This window comes from Nyctereutes procyonoides, unplaced genomic scaffold (assembly GCF_905146905.1).
Source record: "Nyctereutes procyonoides isolate TBG_1078 unplaced genomic scaffold, NYPRO_anot_genome, whole genome shotgun sequence".
NCBI classification, from domain to species: domain Eukaryota; kingdom Metazoa; phylum Chordata; class Mammalia; order Carnivora; family Canidae; genus Nyctereutes; species Nyctereutes procyonoides.
The window spans coordinates 24,086,344-24,109,188 of NW_026575133.1; the positions used below are offsets into that span (position 1 = coordinate 24,086,344).

General features: G+C 36.7%; 1 protein-coding gene across 3 annotated transcripts in view; it reads right to left on the reverse strand.

Annotated features, from left to right (window-relative positions):
• ATE1 (arginyltransferase 1) overlaps nt 1-22,845 on the reverse strand; it is a 163,038-nt gene that overhangs the window by 85,026 nt on the left and 55,167 nt on the right. For all 3 annotated transcript variants that reach the window (XM_055300196.1, XM_055300195.1, XM_055300194.1), the window contains exons 9-10: nt 5,203-5,384; nt 2,240-2,339 (exon numbers count right to left, since the gene is read on the reverse strand). In XM_055300196.1, coding sequence (XP_055156171.1) covers nt 2,240-2,339; nt 5,203-5,384 — 282 coding nt within the window. The remainder of the gene's footprint in view (nt 1-2,239; nt 2,340-5,202; nt 5,385-22,845) is intronic.

The window sequence follows — 22,845 nt, forward strand, 5'->3', positions numbered from 1 at the left end:
GGTGTGATCCTGGAATCCCAGGACTGAGTCCCACGTTGGGCTCCCTGCATGGAGCCTGCTTCTCCCTCTCCCCATGTCTCTGCCTCTCTCTCTCTCTACATCTCTCTGTGTCTGTCATGGATAAATAAATAAAATCTTAAAAAAAAAAAAGTCTTCATGCAAAGGAAGGGGTGATGAAAATACGGTCAACATCTCCATGGATAACAACAACAAAAGAATAGGGTAAAATATGGAGCAATTAAGATTTTGGTTTAGACATAAGGAAAAACTCACTGAGGGAAAAGTCTTAGGACACTAGAGTGGCCATTACAGATGGAAAGTAAAGTCAAATTTCTGCAAGTTCCTAGGACTGGCATAAAAATGCTTTTGTTTAGGGGCACCTGGGTGGCTCAGTTGGTTAAGTGTCTTGCCTTTGGCTCAGGGCGTGATCCTGGGGTCCTGGGATCGAGGTCCACATTGTGCTCCCTGTGGGGAGCCTGCTTCTCCCTCTGCATATGTCTCTGCCTCTCTCTCTGTGTCTCACATGAATAAATAAACAAAATCTTTGAAAAAAAAAAGCTTCTATTTAGAAGGGGTCATGCACAAGTATACAAAGAAAGATGAATATATAGAGTGGCTTGAGTTTTCCTGAGTATTATACCATATCGTAGTATCAAGAGTACTTGAGTTTCCTACCCTGAACTTATTTAGATGTGGTCCCACCAATATGAGCTAGGAGAACAGAATACTAGTAAAAACAGTACCAAACAGGTATTTTTGGGAGACAGAAGTATGCTCATGCTTTTCCTTCCACAGAGAATATATGTTTAGACCTATCACCTAAATGAGTAATTTAGGCGTAACAGAAATATATGAAGGATTAAATCCACAAGTTACCTATACTGTGCACTTAAATATGGGATTAAATCCCAGCAGGACACCTTGACTATTAGAAGACCTAGGCTGTATCAGCATAAAATCAGCAAGGTACTGTGTATCAACCCTTCTTTCAAAGCTAGTTCTACTCCTGGAATCCACAGATTCGAACACTGGAAGTGTCCCTTCCCGTGACATTCAGCACTTAACCTCAATGCTCTGGAGCCACTTTTGTTCATTCTCCCATTTAATCACTAAATTTTGTGGAGTACTCATTTGTATGGGGTAGGGGGAAGGGAGGAGAAATTCGTGGATTAAAAAGATTTACAACGCATATCAACCAAATGTATGGACCCTGTCTGGATTCTAAGTCAAACAAACTGTAAAAAAATATGAGACAGCCAGAAAATATGAACATTGACTAGATACAGGAGGATATTTAGAAACACTGTTAACGTTTCTGAGGTGTGGTGATGAGATTATGTTTTCAAAATGTTCTTATCCTTTAGAAATACACATTGAAATACGTACAGAAAATGATGTTCTGGATTTGTTCCAAAATAATTCAAAAGATGATAGAGGAAGGAATGGGAATGGAAGAATAGATGAAGTACGAAGGAACTGAGAATTGCTGAAGCTAGGTAATAGGTACAAAGTTTAATTAGAGAGAGTCATAAAAGGTAAAACATTTTAAAAGGAAATTCTGACATATAGTTCAATCTCACAGTAATATGACAAATTACAAAGAACAGCAAAGGCTGTGGTTCTCAATAGAAAGCTTTGTTTCTGAGGCAGCAAAGTGATTTCCTTAATTAATACATTCATCTCCCTTTCAAAACCCAAATCCTATATGCCCTGAGACAAAAATCAGGTTAAAGATGCATTTTTCTATAATGAAAATCTTACAAACATTTGCATTATTATTTTTTTTATTATTGAAAATACCTCACTGCTTACATTGAGCTCCAGTTTTTGTGGACTGTGACTGGGTCCAAAGGAAACAAAGCTAAAACAGGAGGGAGGGAGAAAAAAATGGGAGGGTGGGGATGGGTTAGGATGCACCCAGACAAGGTAGTGCTATGCTACCCCCAAGTAAGCAGAGCCCTACTGAATGTTCTAGAATAGTTTAGAATAGCTAGGATTTCTATATTTGGTTAATTTCTATAGATTAACCTGTACTAAGCAAATATTAAGTGCCTATATGTCCAATACTTTCCTAGGCAATGAACAAGCAAGATTCCATGAAAAGTTTAAAACATTTAAAAATAATTCATGATATACATTGGAAATATACAAGCAAGTTAAACTAATATGATGAGAAACGATGAAAGCTAAATGTTCATGAACTGCATCTAGAGCAGACACGTGGTAAAATCAGCTTTACCTTATATTTCATCTTGGGACATGAATGAATGTAGAAACCCATATAATAATAGCTGAGTTGAGATGTTTTCTGATGAAGTTGCCTAGTAAAACCAATTTCTCTGCCAAAAGAAAAAAGATGAAGGTACAGTTAAATCTAGTTTCAACACTCAAAGTATATGTAATTTAATATCAAATATCTGATAAAAGCTGAAAATCTAATATTAAGCTATTAAGAAAGTCTAAGTAAAAAAAACAATTTAAAAAAAACGATAGCTTTTACTAAAAAGACACAACTCTAAATTATTTTGAGCAAATGCATCTAAGTTCACATTCTATACTTTGAGCATATTAGTTGATCTAAAATTCAAACAGTATAAAAATAAAGAGATCTATTTAATACACTCTCGTTATCCCCTGGAGCTCTTAAAGGACTAGGTTTATCAAGTGAAAAACAGTGCAAGTTTTATAAAACTTAAAACCCAACATATTTCAGGAAGAATGACTATTATTATGACCATTTACATGCAAACACTTGCAACTGTATATGATGTATAACTCCTGCCTATGTCTAGATGCTACTCTAATATTTATTCTCCCTAAAACTAAAGAGTGGGAAAAAACTATGCTATCTCACCATTTTTGCTCTATTTGTTGGCATAGGGGAGGATTATCTCAACAAAGATACTGTCAGCAATGCCCATGCTTGAAGTGGTTTTAATAAGCACCTGGATAAATCTGGGCACAGAACTTTAACCCGCTTGCCCAAATGAATGACTGCTTGTACTTGAGAGTTTTAAGGAAACTTTAGTACATTTCTAGAGTAGGAAGAAAAGTTGTTGTTTTCATGTTTGTTCCTTGAAGGATGGCCTCTTTCTTTTTCTTTTCTTCCTTCCTCCCTCCCTCCCTCCCTCCTTCCTTCCTTCTTTCTTTCCAATGTATGCTTGAAACTCTAGGAGAAAATTTTTTAACTCAATAGTCTGTGCATTTTTCAAGTTCAAATTTAAGTCACTGAAGGGTTGTGACCCTACATACAAATTCATCTGTAAAATAACAGTATTTCTAAATCCAAGCAGACTAAACATTATTAGCCTACAACAGAATAACTCCTACAATTCCTAGAACTAAACCAGTTTCAAGGTTCAAAGTGAGGAAAAATGCACTGATACAACCAACACAGGACCACCCACCACTGAAACGGCACTCCTTTATTTGGTCCTGCATTCCTACTCTGCTCCCCTAGTTGTTTAGGCCCAAGCCTAGAGCCATCCTTAACTATTCTTCTCCTCTCAATCCCAGATCCAATTCATCAACAGGTCCATCTGGCTCCATCTCCAAAGTATACCCTGAATCTGATCATTCTCACTACCTCCACACCTCAGCTATTCTGGTCCAAGCTAGCATAAAGGCTCCCCTGATGACAGCAAGAGTTTCCTGACTGGCTTTCTGGTTTCCATACTTGCTCCTCTATAAATCCCACAGAGTGGTCTCAGTCGTTTCTTACAATATTAATCAGATCAGATAACCTCCCCAAACCCTTTGCCTTCCAACTGGGTTGGTATCACACTTAGATAAAATCTAACCTCCCTAACATGACCTATCAAGCCCAGCTTCATAGGCTCTCACCAGTACCACCTGCATCTCTGCCTTCCCTGCCTAACTCCTATCTACTTCCTCCCCCATATCCTAGCCACACAGGACCTATCTTCTCTTTATTCCAACTACCTCAGATGTTGTACTACCCATACTTCTACACTTAGATTTTTACATGGTTGGCTCCTTTTTTTTTCTTGGCTTCTAAAATGTCACCTATTCAGAAAGGTCTTTCCTGACCACCTTATATACAAAAAAAACCTTCATGCCTATCACCGTGATTTTATTTTTGTCACAGCATAATGGAGTACCTAAAATTATGTTGGTCTTCTAACTTACTGCTTTGACAGAGTTGGAAACCCTGTCCGTTTTATTCATTTCTATGAACTGTGTCCAGGACACATAGATTCTTCTCAAACATCTGTTAAACAAATTAATTCATTTCTCAAATTCATCTTGCTAACAAAACAAATGCCATGCTCATGATCCCCAATTCAAACTTTTTAAGCCTACAGACTAGGCTATATACAAATCTACATTAATTATAATTAAAATACAAAAACTATATTCATTGTGCAATTGCTGAAGAAATTAAGAAATGGAGGGAGTGTATCTTCCCATGATGTGAGAATATGACCATCGGACAAAGACCAGGAAAAGAAAAAACAATGACAACATGAGAATGAGAGAGAGAGACTCAAGCTCTCAGACGAGCAACCAAAAAATAATTTTCAGCCCTCCTTCCCTTCCTTCTCTATCACATATATACACAGACAAGAAGGAATAAAAATTAAGTACTTTCATGCAATAAGGCCCTAATCTTTCTACCATTAGGATAATGCAAACTATCTGTACTGTGCTGCATATATTTGCAGCCATGGATGTAAAAAGGAAATAATCTTTTGATGAGAGCCACAGAGGTAAGTGTACAGTTAGTGACTTCCTATTCTGGTTCTATATACTTTCTATAACTATACATTCTTTTCAACAGACTCACATTGCTTCAATTTACATAAGATTCATTTAACTTTTAATTATGAAAAAATATATACAAGGACAAAAATATGCCAATGCCATAATATTTAAGTAACATTAAGTGGTTCTTGATAGGGGAGCTTAAATAAACGCATAAACAAAAAAAGCACCCCACAAATACAATGACTTGTCATACACTAGATGATGTAGATAACTTAAAAAGCTAGGAATTACCATCAGATATTAGCCTCAGTTCTGAAAGTGGTATCCTAAATACCAATATATAACAGACTACTATAGCAACAAAATTATGGACGATCAAATAGGATTTCTGCTGTTATATGATGAACTAATAATCAAATGAGCAATTATGTGAAGTTCCATATGACTCATTACAGCTGTCAAAAGTAATCTTACCGTAGTGCAGAGTAGACACCCAAAGACAGGAATGAATAATCAGGATCGTAGTACAAATATACAGACGATACACAGTATGGAAGAATGTCAATCACCCCCACAGCAATGATTCTTCCATCAAGCCAATACTGTTGGTGAAAGGAACCATAACCGCAATCTGGTCCATGAGGGGGATTCTCTGCCTGTGAGAAAGCAGACATACATGTGAACAGTTTGTTGCCTTTTATGTTAAAAATCTTAGTAATTATCCTATTATACTTCTACTTTGTAACTCCTAAAATTTCCCATGTTGCCATCATTCTCTGTAGTCACACCCCATAAAACTTTTTACTTGTATAAACATTGACCAAAGAAAAGAATGAGAAAAAGAAATAAACAAGATTTTTTTAACCTGTTTAAAAACTTAACAGTAGGAAATATAAAGTTTACAGGATAAGTAAATATTAAACTTTATTTTTCTGTCCCATACAAAAATTGGGAAAGTAATAATGTATGAGAATATATGAGAGAAGATGGAGACCATAAAAGGAGAGAGGTGGGTGAGAACAAAATTGCCACCACACTGCCAGCTAAGGCCTGATCTGTGATGACCCCCCATTGACAAGGCATATGACCCCATTATTTTTTCTAGGTAAGAGTTTCTGTGTAAATATAAAAGAGCTATAGCACCTCCCCTTTTTGGCCAAAAGAAAATAAAGTTATTTCCTTACCGTTATCTTAATGTAACTATTATCCCACAAAATAAATTTCAGAATGTAACCACTATCTGTAAATAGTTGAATGACATTTTTCATTTTAAAATTCAATAGGACTTTACTTTTTAAAGATTTACTTATTTTTAGAGAAAGAGAGAGCACAAGCAGGGGAGCAGGGGAGGAGCAGAGGGAGAGGGAGAAAATCTCAAGCAGACTCCCTGCTGAGCATGGAGCCTATTGGAGGGCTCAATCTCACAACCCTGAGACATCATGACCTGAGCCGTAACCAAGAGTCCAATGCTCAACCGGAGTGAGTCACCCAGGTACCCCAAAAATTCAATATGATTTTAAATATAACCATTGTTAAATGAAAATCATGGAACATAAATTATGACACATGATAAAAAAAAATGCTTTGCTAGGGATGTTAGAGATTAACAATTTAAGTGAGTAAACAGAACAGCACATGTATATTATTTTCAGAACAGCACATGTGTATCATTTTCATACAGCTATAATCACAGATAATATGTATGAACGAAAGTAGATGAGAATGAAGAAAAATGAAAAAAGTCAGTCTACTAATATTAAAACCAGAAAAAAGATATTACAAGATAGGAAATCTATAGATCAGTATCTCTCATAACACAGATGCAAAAATCCTCACCAAAATATTAGTAAAACAAATCCAACAACGTATAAAAAGAATTATATACTGTGACAAAGTAGGATTTATTCCAGGTATAGAAGGCTGGTTCAACATTAGACAAGTAATTTTTTTTTAAAAGAAAGCAATTAATGTAATCCACCATGAAAGAGGCTAAAGGAAAAATCCTGCAATATATCAAATGACAGAACACACCTCTGGCAAAATCCAAAATCCATTCATGACTAAAAACTCAACAAACCAGGAAGAGAAAGGAACTTCATCAACTTGATAAAGAACATATACAACAAGCCTACAGCTGACATCATTCTTAATGGTAAGAATATGGATGCTTTCCCCAATAAGATTAAGAACAAGGCTATATGGGCAGCCCGGGTGGTTCAGTGGTTTGGTGCTGCCTTCAGCCCAGGGCATGATCCTGGAGACCCGGGATTGAGTCCCACATCGGGCTCTCTGCACGGAGCCTGCTTCTCTCTCTGCCTATGTCTCTACCTCTCTCTCTGTGTCTCTTGTGAATAAATCAATCAATCTTAAAAAAATTAAAAAAAAAAAGAACAAGGTTATGATATCCTCTCTCATCACTCCTATTCAACATCATACTGAAAATCCTGCTAGTAATAAAATAAGAAAAGGAAATAAAATGTATTTTATTGGGAAGGAAAAAAATAAAACTGTTCTTATTCACAAATTTACCATGTAGAAAATCCCAAAGAATCAATGACCAAAAAAAAAAAAAAAAAAAAAAAAAAAGGAAATAAGCAATTATAGCAAGATCAGAGGATACTGAGTTAACAAATGAAAGTCATTTGCTTTACTATAAGCCAGCTACAACTGGAATTGGAAATTAACAACCCAATACCATTTTTAAAACCAAATAAAATTACATGCCTAAGTATAAATCTAACAAAGTATGTACAGAATATATATGCAGAAAATTCTGACAGAGCAATCAAAGAAGGGGTAACCAAATGAAAAAATATTACATGTTCACAGACTGGAAGACTCAATATTGATTAGATGTCCATTCTTCCCAGATTGGCTCACAGATTTAATTAAATCCCAATCCAAATCACAGCAAACTGTTTTGTGGATATCAACAAATTTATTCTAATGTTTAAATAAAAAGGCAGAAAACCTAACTAAAATAGCCAACATAATACTGCAGAATTAAGTTAAAGGTCTGACACTACCTTATGTCAAGGCTTAGAATAAAGCTGGGGCACCAGGGTAGCCAACTCCATTAAGCATCAGACTCGTTTCTGCTTAGGTCATGAGATTGAGCCCTACATCGGGCTCTGTGCTCAGCGCAGAGTCCACTTGAGATTCTCTCTCCCTTTTCCACTCCCTGACCCTCCCACTTGTGCTCTCTCTAAAAATAAATTAATTTAAAAAAAAAGATGAAAAACAATAAAGCGACAATAATCAAGACAGGGTGATCCTGGTAAGAGAACAGATAAGTAGAACATTGTGACATGATCGAGAGCCCAGAAACAGACCCATGTAAATATGGCCAACTGACCTTTGACAAAGAAGCAAAGACAGTCCAATAGAGAAAGGACAGTCTTTACAACAAATGATGCTATAACTGAACCACCAATGCAAAAAAACTCTAAATCTAGACACAGACCTCACATCTTTCAAAAAATTAACTCAAAATGACCATAAACCTAAATGTAAAATGCAAAACTATAAAACTTCTAAATGATAAGTAGGAGAAAATCTAGGTGACCTTGGGTTTTGTGATGAGTTTTTAGATACAATGCCAGAAGCACAATCCACAATAGAAATAACTGACAAGCTGGACTTCATTAAAATTAAAAACCGCTCTGTGAAGCACACAGAATAAAAAGTGAAGCCACTGACTGGAGAAAATTACAACACATGTACTGGATAAAGGACTGGTATTCAAGAAAAGAAAGACTCTTAAAATTCAACAGTAAAAAAACCAAATAGCTCAATTAAAAACTGGGCAAAGTATCTAAGCAAACACCTCACCAAAGATGATGTACAGGTGGCAAATAAGCATATGAAAAGATGCTCAAACATCATTTGTTAGCGAACTGAAAAGGAAAAAGAAAAATCCAATGGGATAGTACTATCCAACTATTAGAATGGCTGAAATCCAAAAACCTGAATATTAAATTCTGGCCAGGATATGGAACAACAGAACTCTTATTCACTGATAATGAAATGTAAAATGGTACAGACACTTTGGAGGACAGTTGGGCGTCTCTAACTAAGCTAAACCTAGTGTTATCATATAAAACAGTTATCACATTCTTAGGTATTTATCCAGTTTGTCTAAAAACCTAGGTCACAAAAAACTAAGGCCTGCATGCAAATGTTCATAACAATTTTATTGATAATTACCCCAAACTGGAAGTGATCAAGATATCCTTCTATAAGTGATGAACAAACCATGATACATGGAATACTATTCATCAAAAGAAATAAACTATCAAGCCACAAATACACAAAATGAAGAAACCTTAAATGCATATTGCTAAGCTAAGTGAAAGAAGTCAGTCTGAAAATGCTACCTACCTACATTCCAAATCCATCCTGTAAAAGACAAACTATAGAGACAGTAAAAAAATAAAAAAATAAAAAATCAGTGGTTGCCAGGAGTGTGGGGGATCTGGAGGCAGGATGAATAGATGAAGCACGGGGACTTTCAGGTGAAACTATTCTAATTCTTTACTGGCAAATATGTGACATTATGCGCTTATCAAAACTTGCAACTTTACGACACACACAGAGAGAGAGTGAGACTTAATGGATGCAAACTAAAAGAAAATCATTTAGGAAATTAAGGGATCCCAGGAAGGAACAGAAAGATGACATGAGAATCTAACTGTATTACAGATATAAGAAGCAACGTGTCTGAAAGAGGTTGGGAGGGGAAAGGTGCTGAGTTCAGTAACTTTTGGGATGCATAAATATGAAGGCAAAAGGAAATCTGCCTGATAAAGTTGTTTTACACATGAGACTACATTTAACAATTCTGATACTGATACACAGGCCTACTGTAAATGAATGAAGGTTTCTCACTCCTAGAGTGAGAATTCACAGATAAGCATGGGAAAAGAGGCTAGAATGATCCACGGGGTAGCAGATTTGAATTGGAGACATGTCTTCATATGAATCTCCACTATATTAAGCTTAACAAATTACATGTTGCATACAGAAATATTTGGTTACATACAGAAATATTTTTAGGTCTATATATATTAAAGATATGTTCATGAAATAAGAGTTAGTATGCACACATTATTTCTTTACTCTGTCAGATGAGAAGGCCTAAAGAAATAATACCGTAGTAGCAACAAGCATGCCTAGCACCCAAATCTTGGTTTCTCCACTCTGCAGTACAAGGAGTAAGCCTCTTTGGAAAAATGGCTGATTCCAGGACTGGGACAGGAAATATACAAGATAAGCCTGGTTCATCTTTTTTAAGATTTGTTTGAGAGAGAGAGAGAGAGAGAGAGAGAGAGAGAGAACAAGCAAACAGGAAGAAGGGCAGACGGAGAGAGAGAATCCCAAGCAGATTCCACACTAAGCACTGACTTGGGGGCCTAATCCCAGGACCACAAGATAATGACTGGAGCTAAAACGAAGAGTTGGACACTCAGGTGACTGAGTCACTCAGGTTCCCCCAGCCTAGTTCATCTTGTAGTGCCAAAAAGTAAGACAATACTTAAACACACACACACACACACACACACACACACACACACACACACACACACACACTGGTGGGGTTCTATCAAAGGGGCACAGGGGACAGCTAAAAGAGCTCCCAATAGCCTAAGCTGGAGTAATTTGAGCAACAATATCAAGTAGTACTAGATTATAACTCAAAGTATAAAATAAATATCCATGAGTCCAAACTGATGTATATGATTAAAAAATTAATGAATGTGGAAGACAAATCTCCAATGCAGAAGAATTCCAAAATGCTTATGTGGATACTCTACCCCAAAGGTAAGGAACATAACTCTACTGAAGTGTGGCTATACATAGGAACTCCCTTCCAAAGACTACAGGTACGGGAAAGGGGTTAAAAGAGTAACTGCACAGGTGATCAAGGTAACAACAGCAAATGGGTGCTAGTAGTATCAGTGACTTCTAAAACTTCCACTGTTACAGTTAAAATGTTGTTTGGGCAATAACTGTATTTTTAAACTTTTAAGAGCATCCACCACTGGGGACGCCTGGGTGGCTCAGTGGTTGAGCGTCTGCCTTTGGCTCAGGGCGTGATCCCAGGGTCCAGGATCGAGTCTCACATCGGGCTCCCTGCAGGGATCCTGCTTCTCCCTCTGCCTGTGTCTCTGCCTCTCTGTGTCTCTCATGAATAAATAAATAAAATCTTCAAAAAAAATAAAATAAAAAGCCATGATTATCTCCCTAGAAAGATACAGTTTGAGAACAGGCAACAAACAGAAGCAAAAAAGAAAAAAGAAAAAAAAGAAAAAAAAGAAAAGATAGAGTATTCATCTGTTAAAACTGTAACACCTGAACTGACACCAATACTCTAAATTGCTAATGAACTTGAAGTTGAATCACCTGTCTCAGAAGCTAGACTGCTCCAAATACATAATTATACCCAAATTCCTATATGTCACTGAATTTTATGAAAACCATCTTTTAGATGTTAAGCAAGCCTTGAGGCTCATAGGAATGAAGCTCCCTGCTTTTAAATATAATCGTGTAGGAGAGCAACCCTGCAGTGACATGGAGCCAGAGACAAGCTGTCAGTTTATGCTATGTAAGGTGTGGAGCCTGTCAAATGTCAGGAAGCCTCCAAGTCAAAAGCTAAGTGAATGACTTTGAGATGAATCTAAATTCTTCTATAATTTCAATTTAGTGCATCATTCTAGGACTCATTAAATCTAATGCGTGCATTCATTCATTAAAAAATGTATTTATCAAAGATATAATAAGTATGGACTTAATAGGCATATTCTCAGTAATAACCAAAAGTTTAGGTTAACCCTATATATAAATCAGTCCTGCCGGCTGGACAAACTTGAAACCTTTCCAAACTGTAACTACCTTCTCGGTTCCACTATTAACCATTTCGTTCAATCCCTGGACCTCCCATTTAATAATCTCCTTCCATTTACTTCACCTGTTTGTTGTCTTGGGAGTCCTGTCACAACCAGTGTCCTACCACCGGCATTATTCCGATCTCTCAATCCATGTGAAAGTCAAGGGTCTCCTCCATCTGCAAATCACTCTTTATTTATAGAAGCATGGGCTGCCTTATAATTACTGAGAAAAGAATAAGTCATACAACTATCTACCCTGACCCCCACTATTTAGCATAGATGAGGAAATAAGAAATCCAGGAATCAATTAAGCAATACAATGATCATTAAATCATGGAGCTGTAAACTGACATACAAACTAGTGTCCTAGCCCCTAGGCCAATGCTATTTTTATGCTATCTTAAGAAAATCATCTAATCAGACACATTTAAATATCCTCACTTTTCAAATATCCCTAGGATATCCAAGTTAGTAAGTAAAGCAACACAAAAAAACACAGTATTTCAATGCATGGCTTTCAACAGATTTTCTTAAAACTTGTTTTGCTGTATTCCTTTTTTTCCCCCACATGTCTGACAATTAAAATATAAATGATTTCCTTTTTTCCCTTGTGGGAGTTTCGCTGACCTAATTAAAAAAAAAAAAGATCTAAAAAGTGGAAAACAATCTAAGTGAAGGCAGAGAAAAAGCTATTTTTTCAAATAATACATCTGGTCGCTTCACTATTGGTTAATAATGATTTACGGTTCTCAGTTTGGTAAGTCAGTCAAGATTTCAAGTTTTTCAACAGGTACGTGGCAGCTGTGGGAAATGGGCGGAAGGTGAACCTAAATTACTGATTGCCTTGGCCCTCCGTGAAGAGATGGAGCAGCCAGGGCTCCCAGATCACTCAATTCTGGCTGGAAAATTTGGAAAAAATTCAGTGCCTACCATGTTTCCAATACCATAAACTTGACTGATTTAACTACCATGCTTCGTAGTTGTCCATGAACATACATACACACATCTGCTGAATCACTTTTTATCCTTCCATCTGACATAAAACAGCCATTACAGATTTTCCCTCAAATAAGATCCCTTAGCTCAAATTATCTAACACTAAAACATGGAAAGAATACAGAAATTTGAGGGAGAGAGCAAAGGTGATAAGAACAAAGAATAATAAGGAAAGCTGTGAAATCAGAAATCAGCAGAACTCCTGGTTATGTCTCCCCATTCAACAATATCTTTGAGATCCAGACTCACTGAAGTTGATCATGCTACATGCTTCAATATGCTACCATGTGGATACCTGTTGGTTTTTATGAGTAGTAACTAGAGATTATCTTTTTTGCAAATGTATGTATTTTCAGCTAACACAGATCTGTTGCCCTCACCTCCACTAGGTCAAAGAACTACATCTTACAAAGTCCCTTCCCTTCCTTCTCCCAGGCACTCAGCCCCTCAGCATCCAGTCACTGACTAGTCCTTTTTTACTGACTGCCTTGAGAATCCTATTTTAATACTTGGAACTTCAACCTCTTACTTTGTTAAAGCCTATTAACTGTTAACAAAAACAAACCAAAACAAAGCCTATTCATTGTTAGCACTCTTCAACTGTTACTTAAAAACACAGAAGGTGATACAATTACAGATTATGCAGAAAAATAGACACTATTTGGGAAAGAGTAACAGATGTGCATGTGGGTATCATGTAAATCATCAGCTCTCAAACTTCTTGGTCTCCAAATCCCTCTATTCTTTGCAAGGAGATTTTGCTCATTGAAGATAAGGCGTTCAGGAGAGATTTATTGTACTAGATATTAAAACTTGTGCTTTTAAAAATATGTATTTGTTATTTTTTAAAAATAACAATAAATAACAGTATTAAAAATATCTACATTTTCCAAAACAAAACAAAAATTTAGCAAAAAAAAAAAAAGGCACTGATTTACATTTCTAGGATCTCTTTAATAATGTCTGGTTTGGCAAAGGATAGCTGCATCTCCTATCTGCTTCTGCATTTGCTGTCATGTAGCTTCTGGAAAACATCCCCATAAACTCATAAGAGAAAGAGAGAAAAATGCCAATAAAAAATCATTTTGACCTCAAGGATCCCTTGCTAAGGCTTCAGACACTTTTGAGAAGCACTCACATAAATGGATTTTTAAAAACACAGGTAGCAAAGGAAGCTGTAAACTGTTAAGCTACAAAAAGAAAGGGAGGAGGGTACAGTGACTTGAGTCCAGGATTTAGAACCAAAGTATCTGGACTTGAGCCCTAATTCCACTGTACACTTTCTGGCTATTTTACCTTAGCAAGGCAATAACTACTTTTAAAGGTACCTCTTTCTGCATTTTTTTAAAAGTAGATTCCATGCCCAACGTGGGGCCTCAAGTCACCACTGTGAAACCAAGATTCCCATGCTCTAAAGCCGACTGAGCCAGCTGGCGTCCCTCCATTTCTGCATTATTAAAACAGAAATCCTACTACTACTCACCCTCAAAGGTCATTGTGGAAAAAAAAATGATAATGTACAATGAAAAGCACCTCACAGACTGTGAGCAAATCTGGGTCAGTTTTTGCTTTTAGTTTTAAAGGGTCTGAATGGCACACCCTAAAAGATTATGTTTGTGAGATTATGCTGGTAGCTCCTATAACAGCAGCTATTCAAATTAATAGCAGCTATCTTAATTTTATCATAAATCAGTGATATGATTAATATTTAATATTGTTTATATTTACCTTTATATATAATATCATACATAATAAACATAATTTATTTTCCTCATGCTTGCACTTCACATAGTTCTGGATATATGAAAGAATTAATAAACAAAATTATTTCTCAGAAGTTCTTCCATTTCAAGGATTTAGCTGATAACAGGAAAAACATAATAAAGCTCACCACTGGCTAGACAAAAGAAAAAATGTCTTAAACACCAGGGAAGAATAGCAAAGTTTATGGATGAGTGAACTCAGCAGTATAACATCAAAGGCACTATGTAGGAATGGCATCAATATTAATAGGCCAATTCAGCTTCTAGGTAAACTGCTCCCCAAATGGGTGTCTATGTACTCTGATAAAGTATACTGTCTCCTGACCTACCTGCCTCTATGTACCTCATTTATGCTTTAAGAAAAACACACTATTAAGACTCAAAGGAACAAACAAACCGGGAGTCACACATCAGGTACCAAAGGCAATATTTATTTGTTCGAGAGACTAAACCATAGGTTCAAAGACAGTAACAGGGACAGTCTTGAGGGACTTTGAGTAGAATCTGCTCTGTCCTTCCACAACATCCAAAAGTACCCCTCCCAAACTATACTCGTTTAATCTATAATTAGACAATTAGTGCCTGGTTTTGTTTTTGTTTTTTTTTTTTTTAAGATTTTTTTATTGGGGATCCCTGGGTGGCTCAGTGGTTTAGCGCCTGCCTTCGGTCCAGGGCATGGTCCTGGGATCTGGGATCGAGTCCCGCGTTGGGCTCCCGGCATGGAGCCTGCTTCTCCCTCTGCCTGTGTCTCTGCCTCTATGTCTCTCATGAAAAGATTTTATTTATTCATGAGAGTCAGAGAAAGAGAGAGAGAGAGAGAGGCAGAGACACAGACAGAGGGAGAAGCAGGCTCCCTGAAGGGAGCCTGATGTGGGACTCGATCCCAAGACCCCGGGATCATACCCTGAGCCAAAGGCAGGCGCTAACCGCTGAGCCACCCAGGTGTCCCCCTGCCTTTTTTTTTTTTTAAATGACAGTTCATGGAGGCACCCAAAGGAAATCATTTTACGCACCTGATTAAAAAGTCTGCATTGTTTTAAAAACTTATTCTTGCAATTGTTTTCCCTTTTGTTAATACTTTCATGAAACACTGCACTGAAGTTCAGATTCTTTTTTTTTTTTTAAGATTTTAAAAAATTTAAAAAAAAAGATTTTAGAGAGAAAGAGTGTCAGCATGAATGGGGGGAGGGGCAGAAGGAGAGAGAATCTCTAGCAGACTCTCCACTGAGGGAGGAGCCCAAGGCAGAGCTGGATCTCAGGACCTGGAGATCAGGACCTAAGCCGAAATCAAGCAGGCTCCTCACAGAGTTCAATGTGGGACTCAATCCCTGGACCCAGGATCACGCCCTGAGCGGAAGGCAGATGCTCAACTGATGAGCCACCCAGGTGCCCCTCCATCTAAGAAAATCCCAGGATCACGCCCCACATCGGGCTTCTTGCACAGAGGCTGCTTCTCCCTCTGCCTCCGTCTCTGCCTCTCATGAATAAAGAAATAAAATCTTAAAAAAAAAAAAATTCCAAACTAAATTTGGAAATAATATGGTCTAAAGAAAATAAATGAATTTAAGTTGGAAAATATAAATGGCAATACTCAGAGTTAGGACATATCACAGTCTTGTATAAGTGATTTAAAAATCAAATGTAAAAAAAAATAAAAATAAAAAATAAATGTAACCAATTCCTAATTTGTTGGCAATCAGTACACTAAAGATGGCCACTAACTTAACATACTTCCTGGTTCATAGCTATATTATATGGTAGATATAATGACAATCTACCTGGAAAAAGAGTCTAGCCCTGTTTCTAGTTATGTCTAAAAGTATGTGAAATTAAAATACTTTAAGGGCCAATTCTGAGAAAATATATGGTGATTGGTCATGAAGTTCCCACCAAAGAACTTTCCTCGAAATGTCCAGGACAAGGGGGCCTCTCCATTACCACGCACTTCCATTCACGGACTCAACACTCAGGCAGTCAGCTCTTTGGGTGGTAAGAGAAGGTACTAACACAAGGTCGGCTTTCAATAAGCCCTTGCTCCCCTGGCAAAATCTCCCCTCCTAAGAAGACAACCACAGCCTTCAACTAGTTGGGAACATTACCTGGTGGATTTAGCTATCAACAGGCATTGTAATCACCACCACCAAGGAATATTTTGTCTTTCTTTTTTGTGGCTGATTCTGACAGTAACATAAATTGTGATTTGATACATGCTAGATATCGACATTTTACAACCCATCTTATAGGAGATGGATGCATTGATCATAACCTTCAAAATATTCAATTACCTTAGTTATATGTTATAAATTAAATAATGCTAAGTCTGTAACAAGACAACCAAAATTAGTCTATGCTGGCTTAATCTGATAGGATTATTTCCAGTCACCACCTATATTTCAACTCGAAGACAATTACATTTAAATAATGCTAATAAAAAGTATGTAAAAGTAACAATATTTTCTTTTACTGTATCTTAAGCAATATTTTCTCTGCTTATAAAGCAAGCATATAAAAGCTAATTTTACTAAATAATATAAATGGAATAATTTTTATAGCCTTAAGGTTAGGAAGAATTCTTCTGATGTTGCTAGTCACACAATTCTCTCTGGTTGCCATATAGTACCAGGTAAACCTCTACATGCCTCAATTTCATCAGAATCTCTAAATTGATGAAGATTAGCTGGTCACTGAAGAGGAACAATATATGCCAACTGCCTCGATTTCTGCTGGTAATCTCAATAAACTAGCATCTAACTTTTTTTTTTTAATATTTTACTTATTTATTAACAAGAGACACAGAAAGAGAGAGAGGGGCAGAGACACAGGCAGAGGGAGAAGCAGGCTCCATGCAGGGAGCCTGACGTGGGACTCGATCCTGGGTCTCCAGGATCATACCCTGGGCTGAAGGCGGCGCTAAACCACTGGGCCACCCGGGCTGCCCAGTAGCATCTAACTTAAAGTTTTCATCAGCTCCTATTATGTCCATGATGCTGATACCAAGACAACCTTTATTCACTTCCGAATTGGGAGAAAGAACCAAATTAAACAGAACTGTAAGATGAAATGTTAATTACAGTATATTCACATGAGGAACTGTTATATAGTAAAAAACCATTTTTACCAAGAATTTTTAATAACGTGATAAACATTTCTCCAAGTTAAATGAATATAAAGTGGTATGTATGATCCTAACTATATGAAAAATTTCCCTTTCTACATGTGTGTATAGCATACACACACATAAAAAGATGGGAAAAAACAAATACTGTAAGCACAGGGTTCTTGGATGATACATATTCTTTTCTTCGTTTTCCATACTTTTAGCAAAAATGCATTAATGTGTAATCAAGAACTTGAAAACCATGGTTGAAGAATTACTAGTGTTAAAAAGAAACTGGTGGTATCCGAAATTTGACATAGGCCAAAAAAATGTCTGGGGTTTTTATTTAAATTCAACTTAGTTAACATATAGTGTCTTATTAATTTCAAAGGTAGAATTTAGTGACTCAGCAGTTTGCATATAACACCTAGTGCGCACACTCCACCACATGCCCTCCTGATTGCCCATCACCCAGTTACCACCTCCCCTCCAGTGACCCTCAGTTTGTTCCCTAGAGTTAAGAGTCTCTTATGGTTTAAGTGCAGCTCTGGGCTTGATTTTCTATTGACTGAGTTATTTTACAATTTGGTTGGGGCAGAGGTTAACTTATGGATTTCTGTCCAGTGGAACAAGTAACCCAAAAAGTTATAGTTTAATGCTCTGTAGCTCAGTAATCAGTTGTTTTTATCTAACTTAGGAATCTCATCTCAACCTCTTATTAAATTGTGTATTTTATATATATATATCTCAAGTTTCACAAATGCTCCGTGGACCAGTTCTAATGTATTACTGGTTCTTGCACTAATAATGAATCAAATAAAATTTGACATGTGTTCAATGCTCTATGTGTATGAGTATCATGCTTTTATCTTTCTGAAAATGTAGTTTAACAGTTTTGGAGGTGACCTATTGAGAAGCTCAAATGAAGACTTAATGGAGCCCAGCCTCGTCTTCTCTTAACTCTCAAAAGACATTCCCATGGAGCAACAGACCTCCAACACTGCTGTTTTTCTCCCTCTCCACTAAGTCTGTGCTTTTGTTTTTGTTTCTGGTTCTCCTACAACCAGTAAGTTATCCCCCTTAGTGGCAGTAATAGATTTGGTTTATGGTCTGCTGGATGAATGATACAGATCTATTCTCTCTTGAATGAAAGGAGAGACTCTGGTTTATTAGTTGTTTTGTTCTTTATATTTGTGAGTTCAATCAATTAAGGAGAATAGTTTTTGGAGATCTGAACCAAGGAGTTTCTGTTTACTTGTGACCTATAGTTCACAGTGTAGGACTGGAGCTCAGAGTTGTGAAGTGTCTGTGAATTTGTGATTCAGAAAAGTTTATTTCTTATTGTATGGGAAACATTTTCCTACCTTCAGAGGGTATAAATGAATCATACTATCAGGTCTCCTTATTGGAGGAGCTCTGTAAAATTGATTCATAGATATAAACAAACACTTATATAAATCAAGTATTCTCCAAATTCACAGAAAATGAATCCTTACAGAAACTGCTAGCTCAGAAACATTTTTAAAATAAATCACACTGGCTTAATAATTTTGGTTTAAGGAAGAAAAAAAAGGGGCACCTGGGTGGCTCAGTCTTTCAAGCATCTGCCTTCAGCTCGGGTTAGGATTCTGGGGTCCTGGGATTAAGCCTCATGTTGGGCTCCCTGCTCAGCGGGGAGTCTGCTTCTGCCTTTGCCTCTGCCCCGCCCCAGCCTACCCCACTCATGCTCTCTCTCAAAATCTTAAAAAAGAAAAAATAAAGGCATGTCTTTTCTCTGATTTATTAGATTAGGTACAATATATGAATAGATTTAAAAAATCATCTTTGGGGCAGCCTGGGTGGCTCAGCGGTTTAGCATCGCTTTCAGCCCAGGGTGTAATCCTGGATATCCGGGATCAAGTCCCAAGTCAGGCTCCCTGCATGGAGCCTGCTTCTCCCTCTGCCTGTGTCTGTGCCCCTCCCTCTCTCTCTCTCATAAATAAATCTTTAAAAAAAATAAAAAATAATCTTTGATGGTTTTCTAATAAAGATCATAGTTTAAATTTCCAAAACACTCATTGGTTTATTAATCAAAACGTTAACATCATTCCTACATAATGCTCATGATTCTGAAACGTGTAAATTTGTGTTTAAGTTATAGTTCTGATGTTTAAAAATATTTTTCAATTGTGGTAAAATACACATAACATTTACCATTTTAAGCATTTTTGAGTGTACAATTCAGGGGCACTGAGTGTACATTCACAAGTTGTGCAACCATGGCCACTCTCTACCCACAGAACTTTTTCATCATCCCAAACTGAAACTCTGTATCCACTGAAAAGTGACTCCCCACTAGAACCTCTATTCTACTTTTTCTCTCTGAAATTTGCCTACTCTAAGCTACTTCAGGTAAGCGGAATCACACTCTATTGGCCTTTTTGTGACTGGCTTATTTCACTTAACGTCCTCAAGGTCCATCCATGTTGTAGCATGTGCCAGTCTCCCTCCTTACAGCTGAATAATATTCCATGGTATGCAAATACTATGTTTATCTCTTCATCTGTTCATAGACACTTGGGTTGCTTCTACCTTTTGGCTATTGTGAACAACGCCTCCACAAATACTGGTTTACAGTATTTCTTGGAGCCCCTAATTTCAATTTTTTTTGGGTGTATATACCTAGAAGAGGAATTGCTGGATCATATGGTATTTTGATTTTTAATATTTTTAAGGAACCGCCACCCATACATATGCCTATGAGCAATGCACAAGGGTTCCAATTTCTCCACATCCGAGCCAACATTTATGTTTGCTGTACTGTTGATAATAGCCATCCTAACTTCACTGGGTGTGAAGGTGGTATCTTATTGTGGTTTTGATTTGAAGTTCCCTAATGACTAGTTATGCTCAGCAACTCAACATTTTTATATATTATGTTTTATGGTAGCTTAAACATAACTTCTAAGAGTCTTAAATAATTTAAAAATATGGATTAATATAAATCAAAAAACATAATGAACAACCTTTGGATAATTAAGTAGATTCTAAATAAGAATGAACACTAAAACAATGAACCTAATATTTATAAACTTGTCCTGTTTATATATGCTATAGAATGACTATCTTTGGGTCATGTCAACAAACACATTTATCTTTGCCACTTTGAGACGCTGGAAAAGAGATGCCTAAGAAATTGGTGGTGTTTGGGACACCTGAGTGGCTCAGGGCATGACCCTGGGGTCCTGGGATCGAGTTTTGCATCAGGCTCCCCGCAGGGAGCCTGCTTCTCCCTCTGCCTCTATGTCTCTCATGAATAAATAAATAAAATCTTAAAAAAAAAGAAATTGGTGATGTTTGTATTTATACGCTTTCCCAGTCTGCTAAAATGCTTATATAAATAGGTAGTTCTCAATGAACCTACCTCCTAGTTTTGAGAACCCAAAGCTATCACTTTATTAAAAGATATGATTCATATGTACCATATTAAAGGCAAAAATAAGAGATATACATTTGGGTATGCAAGGTAATAGCATAATACTTGTTTTTTATAGGAGAGAGAAAGTAGAATTGTTCTAAATGTCAGCTTGCTGCAGAACATAATAAAGCACAGAGAAAGACAAAACCGGAGGGATTACAGCAAGTTGTAAGTTGAGGGACGTATATTTTGTTTGCTTAGTTTATAATGCCTGCGTCTCTAAAGTAGCTATAGTTGACCCTTGAACAACATGGAGGTAAGGACATCAACCCCACCCCCCACCAGCACAGCTGAAAATTCACGAATAACCCTTTGGTTCCCAAAACCTTAACTACTAACAAACTTGCTATTGACAGAAAGTCTGATAACAGAAACAGCCATTTTGTGTTATAGGTACTATACACTGTTATTACAATGAAGCTGAATATTAATAAAATATTAATACAGAGAAAATATTTACAGTACTGTACTATTAAAAAAATTCACATATTAGTGGATCCGGAGTCCAAATCTGTGTTGTTCAAGAGTACTGTACAAAATATGTTTAAATGTTGGCTAAGTTCACTCAGTTTGAGGGAGCTCTTCATCTGAGATACCCTTACTCTTTTATAAGTGGAAAAGTGAGGGCTGGGCTTGTTCAAGGTCACAAGACCCACTCAGAGGAATGATAAGGACCCAAATCTCAAATTCTCAACTTTTGGTTCAGTGTTATTCTCACTGGATGCCGCCTCTGGTGTCCCATGTCAGAATATAATCACAATCTAGTAATATGTTCCATCTAATGTAATGAGTTAAGATATTTTGGAAATTTACTAAGCCAAAGAAATCAAGAAATGTATTTCTCAGTGACATAATTCTTAAGATACGAAGTGCTTCAAAGCGAGCAAAACAGTTTACCTGAATGTCTACAACTTAAAACCAGAAGCACTGCAATGACAAAAATTTGAATCGTCCAGAGCTTAAATCATTAAGGAATGAATGACTTCTAGTAAATGTGTTTAATAAGTATGACAGAAATAAAGAACTTATTTTCGCATTTCTACTGATCAAATATATAAGAATTATGATGTTAATCTGTTAACTGTTTTCTTTACTTTGACATTTCCTTGTATTTTAAAATCCTAACAATCCAACAAAAAGATTTTTTGTGAGGCACCATAAAATGCTTACAAGGAAAAGTAACAGAATCTCAACTTCACAATTCCACAGATTAATCAATATTTATTGAACACTACAACAAACACTTTAGGATTGAGAGTTACTATCTTAATGAAACTTAATGTCACTCAAGACTTGCTTTTCCAGTCTTTCTTACAGAGGGGAAAAGCATTCCCCAGTGACAACCCAAACTGATATTTTTATTTAGAACTGAATGACTGCAAACATCAAACAAGACTGACATCCCCATGGAAACTAATCCACCCCAGGATTTACCATTCAAACATTTTCTGAAGCACTCATGCACAGTTAATGGGTAATGAAAATCATCAAGGCAGATGACCCTAATTTTGAACATAGTTGAAGGATCTTTGGCATAATGGTGAAAACCACTACTTGCTAAAGGAAGACTGAGCTGGCCAAAAGGTATCTGGGATGGACTGTGACTGTAAGCTGCCTAAACTAATCTAAGTCCCTTGCCAGAATAATCTTCAATGAGGAAATTTATGGCATTTTTCTCTTTAAGATCTGGTTTTCTATCCTAGTACACTTTCTCTTATTCTCAGAATAAATTTAGATATTTTTATCATAGGAGATTGGTTTCCAGAAAAAGATTTCCAGTTTATACAATTTCACTATAAAACATAAGGTTTCAAATAACATTGGTTCAACTATCATGTGATATTCAAAAACAAACTGGAAGTAAGTTCATGTATTCAACCAATACTTACTGAGTGCCTGTGTGAGCCCAGGGAATAC